Genomic DNA, 7609 nt, shown 5'->3' with positions numbered 1-7609 from the left:
CTGGGACGCGGAGCCCCCGCCCCGAGGGGACCCCGCGGGGCGCGTGTCCCGGGCCCGGCGCCCCGGCCTCCTCGCGGTCGGGGCCGGCACCACAAAGCCCTTTATTGAGGCTGGGGCTTGACGCAGGGCCGCCCGCAGCTCCCGGCGCGAGCAGGAAGGAGGAGCGGGACTGCGGCGTGTGCGCGGCCATGGGCGACTAGATGGGCGCGCGCTCTGCCCTCGATCTCCAGGGAACCGCGACCCTCCCGGACCCCAGACCGCCGGTAACCGGGCGTCGGCGGCCTGTCCCAGGACCCCCCTCGCGAGTCCCGGGCGGAGTGGACACGCCCACCGCGTGTGTGGTGCGGCTGGGAGGGGCGGTGGTTTGAGGCGCGAGCGGCGAGGGCCTGCCCTCCCCTTCTTCTCCCTCTCCCGCCCTTCCCCCTCCTTTCCCCATCCCCTTCATTCCCCCGCTCCTGGCTCCGGGCCCTGCAGGCCGCGGGTTCCTCCCGGGGTCTCCGCGTCCGGCGGGGGGGAGTCTAATCCCGAAGTTTGCGCTGGAAGGGAAGTGGGAGTGGTGCTTGAAGTGGGCCACGTTTTAAGTTCAGAGGTTGTTTTTTTTTTTGGTTTAAGTTCAGATTTTTCTTTTTTTTTTTTTTGCGGTACGCGGGCCTCTCACTGTTGTGGCCTTTCCCGTTGCGGAGCACAGGCTCCGGACGCGCAGGCTCAGCGGCCATGGCTCACGGGCCCAGCCGCTCCGCGGCATGTTGGATCTTCCCAGACCGGGGCACGAACCCATGTTCCCTGAATCGGCAAGCAGATTCTCAACCACTGCGCCACCAGGGAAGCCCCTAAATTCAGATTTTTGAAAAAGGAAAAACCTGGGAAGGTTTGCGTCCTTTAAAGTTCTCTGGCGGAGGATGGGAAGTTCCTGTGTCCGCAGAGCTATTTGTCGCTTAACATTGCCACAGTCAGACACCTTTTGGTGATGAGGTATTTGAGCCAGTTTGGTAGACTTAGGCAATGACAATATACCGGGCCGGCATGCCGATGCTGTTCACCTGGCATTTTCTCCTTACATGGCAAGACATGATAAAATGAGTTCATGGAAAATAAAAGAGAACACAGTTCTACATTAGGAATTCAGTCCTGTGAACGTTGATTAGGGACGTTCTTACATTCAGAAAATTTTTTTCTGAATCTTTTTTATTATTTGGATATTAAAAATATTCAAGTGGATATTTTATTTTAATATTAATTAGGTGCATTGCAATGATTTCAGACAAAGTGAACAGAATATCTGAGTCATTACATCAGACAATTAGGAAATTGGACTGTAATAATTCACCATGGCTTATGGCTTGCCAAGAAAAAACGCAGTGGAAACCATTTTGAGGTGCAATTGTTATAAAGTGTAAGTATATTTATCCTGGTAAGCATTGACTTGGGCTGGGGAATGTCCTTTTTAAAATAAAAGTATTGGATACCCTTACGTTCCCCATGAGATACCGGACTATATGAGGCATTCTCAGGTGTCTGGGTACTGATGTTTTTAAAAGGAAAATGCTTTTATAAGGATTTATAAATTTTCTTACTTGGCTTTTACAACAAAACAACACTGTGAAATGAGGAAACTGAGGTTTGAAGAAGTGGTATGATCCAGGTCCCACAGTCATGTAGTAAGGAAGTGACAGGGTTAGAAGTCTGAGTCTTCTTTACTCCAAAGCAACATTTTCCAATGCAGACAACCACTTTAAAAGCCCTCTTTAGATAGTGTAAATCTACCTAAAAATGCCTTGGTATCAGATATATCTTAACAGAACACTTAATTAGCTGGTTCAGAGAGTCAGTTTTGCATCCTGTACGTTTTGTCAGGCAATGTGTGGACATCAAGAAGACCTGGGCTCAAAGCCTGGCCCTGCCACTGGCTCCCCATGCTGCCTTGAGCAAATTACTTAACTTCTTTGTACCTTGGCCTCCACATCTGTGAAATGGACATATCAATACCTACCTATATGGTGTGGAATACAAATGAAGTAATGTATGTAAGGTACTTGCATGTTGCCTGACATAATAGTAAACCCATAATAAACATGGGTTGCTACTACATGGTAGTTTCACTCTGTGCTACCTTTTTTAATATTTGGACTTGTTTTTTTAAACCTCTCTGCCACAATGTATGACATATTACCGTGGTGAGTCAATTGAATTTTACTTTTTGACAGTGTTCTAATAAGTAAATGGAGACACCCCACTGGGTTGTAAGACCAGAGATATGGGAAAACCAGAGAGAACTCATCATTGCATTCTATTTAGATTTGTTAGTTCAGTATGTATTTAGACATTGAACTATAGACAAATACCACTGTAGTCATTATTGTAAACATAATTTTTATAACGAAGATATTCCTGTATCTGGAGAATGATTTAAAGCACTGATTCTGTGGTTTTGGCTATATAGCATTTTATGTCACGAATAATATCTGCAAAACCAGTGTCTTCTCTATTATTCTCACAAGAAAATACTTGATATTCTATTTATAAGAGCAGCTAAATTAAGAGGAATAGAATGGTAGTAGCAGTCTTTGGAGTTCACTAGCTCAGGCAGCTCCTCACCTTGGGCTTTTTTTCATTAAGTATTTTTAGAAGATTATAAAAAAATACACTAAAAACATTCAAACAGTATAGAAGCATTTGAAAGGAAAATAAAAATGTTACCTCTCACATCCGCATTGCCATCCCTGCCCTACCTGCCCAATCTCGCTCAGGTAAAATGTTTTATATATTTTTTAGAATTTCTGTCTGTTACATAAGATACACACACACATATGTATATACACACACATGTTTTTACACATGGGATTATATTGCTCCCTCCCCACCTATATCTTGTGTAGCCTAGTGGTTAAGAGCACAGATTCTACAGTCTGACTTTCTGGGTTGAAATTTCAAACCCAAGCCTTGTGACCTTGAGCAAGTTGATCTCTGTTCTTGTTTCCTAATCTGTAAAATGAGCATAACAATAACATCTGCCTACTTCATAGTGTTACTCTGGTAATTAAATGTGTTTATATGTGTATACTGATTAAAACAGTGTCTTGCATGTAGTAGGTGCTAGGTAAGCATAGCTGTTTTTTTTTTGGCCACGCCATGCGGGTTGTGGGATCTTAGTTCCCTGACCAGGGATTGAATCCCGGCCCTGGGCAGAGAGTAGAATCCTAACCAATGGACCGCCAGCGAATTCCCAGCATTAGCTGTTTTATTGCTCATCTTTCCAAATTAACATACAAGGATAAATCTCATTCTTTCACTACATGTATGTACTATAGTTTGTTTAACCAGGCTGCTCTTTTTTTTTGGGGGGGGGAGTATAATTGCTTTACAGTGCTGTGTTAGTTTCATCCACACAGCGAAGTGAATCAGCCATATGCATACACACATCCCCTCCCTCTTCTATCTCCCCCACCATCCCACCCAGCTAGGCCATCACAGAGCACCAAGCTGAGCTCCCTGTGCTATACAGCAGGTTCCCACTAGCTATCTATTTTACACACAGTAGTGTATTTATGTCAAACCTAATCTCCCAATTCATCCCACCCTCCCCTTCCCCCACTGTGTCCACAAGTCCATTCTCTACGTCTGCCTTTCTATTCCTGCCCTGCAAATAGGTTCATCTGTACCATTTTTCTAGTTTCCACATATATGCATTAATATACAATATTTGTTTTTCTCTTTCTGACTTAATTCACTCTGTATGCAGACTCTAGGTCCGTCCACACCTCTACAAATGACTCAATTTCATTTCTTTTTATGGCTGAGTAATATTCCATTATATATACCTACCACCTCTCCTTTATCCATTCATCTGTCGATGGACATTTAGGTTGTTTCCATGTCCTGGCTATTGTAAATAGTGCTGCAATGAACACTGGAGTACATGTGTCTTTTTGAATTATGGTTTTCTCAGGATATATGCCCAGTAGTGGGATTGCTGGGCCACACGGTAGTTCTATTTTTAGTTTTTTAAGGAACCTCCATACTGTTCTCACAGTGGCTTTTATCAACTTACATTCCCACCAACAGTGCAAGAGGGTTCCCTTTTCCCCACACCCTCTCCAGCATTTGTTGTTTGTAGAATTTTTTTTTTAAATTTATTTATTTATTTATTTATTTATTTTTGGGTTTGTTGGGTCTTTGTTTCTGTGCCAGGGCTTTCTCTAGTTGTGGCGAGCGGGGGCTACTCTTCATCGTGGTGCGCGGGCCTCTCACTGTCGCGGCCTCTCTTGTTGTGGAGCACAGGATCCAGACGCACAGGCTCAGTAGTTGTGGCTCACGGGCCTAGTTGCTCCGTGGCATGTGGGATCTTCCCAGACCAGGGCTCGAACCCGTATCCCCTGCATTGTCAGGCAGATTCTCAACCACTGCGCCACCAGGGAAGCCCCTGTTTGTAGAATTTTTGATGATGGCCATTCTGACCGGTGTGTGGTGAAACCTCATTGTAGTTTTGATTTGCATTTCTTTAATAATTAGTGCTGTTGAGCATCTTTTCATGTGACTCTTGGCCAGCTGTATGTCGTCTTTGGAGAAATGTCTATTTAGGTCTTCCACCCATTTTTTGATTGGGCTGTTTTTTTGATATTGAGCTGCATGAGCTGTTTGTATATTTTGGAGATTAATGTTTTGTCTGTTGCTTCATTTGCAAATATTTTCTTCCATTCTGTGAGTTGTCTTTTCGTCTTGTTTATGGTTTCCTTTGCTGTGCAGAAGCTTTTAAATTTAATTAGGTCCCATTCACTTATGTTTCTTTTTATTTTCATTACTCTAGGAGGTGGGTCATAAAAGATCTTGCTGTGATTTATGTCAGAGTGTTTTTCCTGTATTTTTCTCTAACGGTTTTATAGTGTCTGGTCTTACATTGAGGTCTTTAATCCATTTCGAGTTTATTTTTGTGTATGGGGTTAGGTAGTGTTCTAATTTCATTCTTTTACATGTAGTTGTCCAGTTTTCCCAGCACCATTTATTGAAGAGGCTGTCTGGTCTCCACTGTATATTCTTGAACCAGGCTCTTCTTGATAGATATTAAGGTTATTTTGTGGGGTTTTTTTTGGGGGGACAAACAATGCTTCAGTGAGCATTCTTGTAAATACATCTTTGTATATTTGTTCAAGTGCATTTATAAAAATTATAGACGTCAAGTCACTCCTTAAAGTTAGATGATAAAGTAAGAATTAAGCTGGAGGAGGAAAACAGATGGCATGTGTGTAATACACTCACTTCCCCTACTGGTACCAAAGCAGGTCCTTCATCTTTCCTCATGCATATGAACTCACGTTGACTGTAGATGAGAAACATAGCTGATATTTTAAAGTTCCAAATTAGGATACATAAAACAATCCATTAAAATTTCATTGTGATTATTTTTAAATATTGTAGTTTGGGGTTTCATTCCCTTCTCCAGTTTTCTAAGGATTCTCTTGGTACTGGTGCTTCTATATACACCTAGGTTACATCCCAGCTCTGGTTCTCTGTTAACTTCTGAGTCTTTGTTTTCCTTTTCTACCTCCATGGTAGTTGTAAAGATTAAAATCAGATCACACACTCAAATGCTTAGTGTGTGCCAAGCACTCTGCTCAACGTGTGAGTATTCCCTTTGTTCCGTCCCTAATGTGATCATATTTTTGATCAGCCAAAAAAGACTTGGAGCTTAGTTGTTTTTTTTAATTAATTAATTAATTAATTAATTTTTGGCTGCGTTGGGTCTTCGTTGCTGCGTGCAGGCTTTCTCTAGTTGCGGCAAGCAGGGGCTACTCTCTAATGTGGTGTGCGGGCTTCTCATTGCAGTGGCTTCTCTTTGTTGCGGAACATGGGCTCTAGGAGCATGGGCTTCAGTAGTTGTGGCTCGCGGGCTCTAGAGAGCAGACTCAGTAGTTGTGGCACTTGGGCTTAGTTGCTCCGTGGCATGTGGGATCTTCCCGGACCAGGGCTCGGACCCATGTCCCCTGCATTAGCAGGCGGATTCTTAACCACTGTGCCACCAGGGAAGTCCCAAGCTTACAGTTTTTAACTACATCCTCTTTAAGGACATGTAAAGATTGGATTGACTCCAAAGAGGCTGTTTTTTGAGCAAAAATTTCTGTCATTATAATTTATGGTCATTTTCAGTATATCTCTACATTAGTTAATATAAGGCTCCTTCTCCTGGCTAGGTTTGCAACTCTGAAAAATCTTGAATACTCACTCTCCTGTAAACCAAAATGTCTAGTGGAAAATAGAACTGAGAGTTCAAATGTCTTCTCTGTATCCTGCAGTAGATGTCAATAAATATTTATTGAATGAATTAATGAATTTTTGCCCTAGACAGGAACCCTGGGAACTTGTATTACTCACAAAGACCTGGTACACAAACTTAGCCAACATCAAGTTGCCTTTCTTGGAAGAAATTGCATTTGGTAGTTCTATACACCTCAAAAAATGTAAAACCATTAAGGATGGTGTGCTCCCTTCAGCAGAATGTAAGTTCTGAAGGAACGACTTTATTATATATTTTTATTTGAATTTTATTTACTTTTTTTTTTTTTTTTTTTTTTTTGGTACGCGGGCCTCTCACTGTTGTGGCCTCTCCCCTTGCGGAGCACAGGCTCCGGATGCGCAGGCTCAGCGGCCATGGCTCACGGGCCCAGCCGCTCCGCGGCATATGGGATCCTCCCGGACCGGGGCACGAACCCGTATCCCCTGCATCGGCAGGCGGACTCTCAACCACTGCGCCACCAGGGAGGCCCTACTTATTTATTTTTATACAGCAGGTTCTTATTATCTATTTTATACATATTAGTATATATATATCAATCCCAATCTCCCAGTTCATCCCATCACCACCCACCCCCTCCCTCTGGGCTTTCCCCCCTTGGTGTCCCTACGTTTCTGTAGGAACTATTTTAATAAATTGCAAATTTTGTGTGTTATTTTGATTATTAGACAAATGTTTAAATCTGATCATTCACACCCATACTCCCTATCTATGTAGCCCTGTCTTGTTTAGTATTCAAGAATGTGAATTTTTCTGTGTGCTAAATATTCAGTTTTGACTAAATTATGCCTGGTGAAAAATGTCAGTTGGATTGCATCATGTATTTTATTTTTCAGCCATCCAACTTGAAAGGGAGTATGAAATGGAGCGCTTGAATAACCTGAAATGTGAGGAAAATGCAGCCGAGGAAATTCAGTTTTCCCTAAGGGAAAGGCCAGTTGGTTTGAGAAGACCTCTCCTACCTAAGTGACAGTCATCTCATAGTTGAATCCGTACTCTGTGCTTTCTGCATCCAAAGAGGATGAAGGGCTCTGACCTTCCACTGTGTGAAGTTTGGTGCAGTCATCTGAATGCCCCCTGGTGGATGAACCAGCTCCTGTGGGTTAGTTGACAGCTCTGAACAGATCTTCTGGGTCCCAGTCACGTATTTGTACCTTTGTATCACAAGCAACAGTACTGTAAGTAAATGAAAATGTAGCTGGCATCGAGTCATTTGTGCTATTCATTTTGATTTTTGTAAAGTTGCACTAAGGAAAGAGGAAACTCCTTGTCAGAGGCATCCCCCCACCAAGAGACATTATTTTGAAGAATATTTTGAATTTT

The 7609-nt window shown here is 42.9% G+C and overlaps 1 protein-coding gene across 1 annotated transcript; it reads left to right on the top strand.

The window, feature by feature from the left end:
• Positions 1-206: 206 nt before the first annotated feature.
• Positions 207-7256, top strand: LOC308620438 (uncharacterized protein C4orf36; the record flags this gene model as incomplete). Its single annotated transcript, XM_081239987.1, has 4 exons — positions 207-263; positions 1262-1393; positions 6337-6491; positions 7123-7256. The coding sequence occupies exons 2-4, from the start codon at positions 1329-1331 to the stop codon at positions 7254-7256; spliced, it is 354 nt and encodes a 117-aa protein (XP_081096113.1). The 5' UTR covers positions 207-263; positions 1262-1328.
• Positions 7257-7609: the final 353 nt, after the last annotated feature.

Source organism: Mesoplodon bidens (genome assembly GCF_964165515.1).
Source record: "Mesoplodon bidens genome assembly, chromosome: 1".
NCBI classification, from domain to species: Eukaryota; Metazoa; Chordata; class Mammalia; order Artiodactyla; family Ziphiidae; genus Mesoplodon; species Mesoplodon bidens.
The sequence above is the reverse complement of the archived record's forward strand: the minus strand, read 5'-3'. Positions and strand labels throughout refer to the sequence as shown.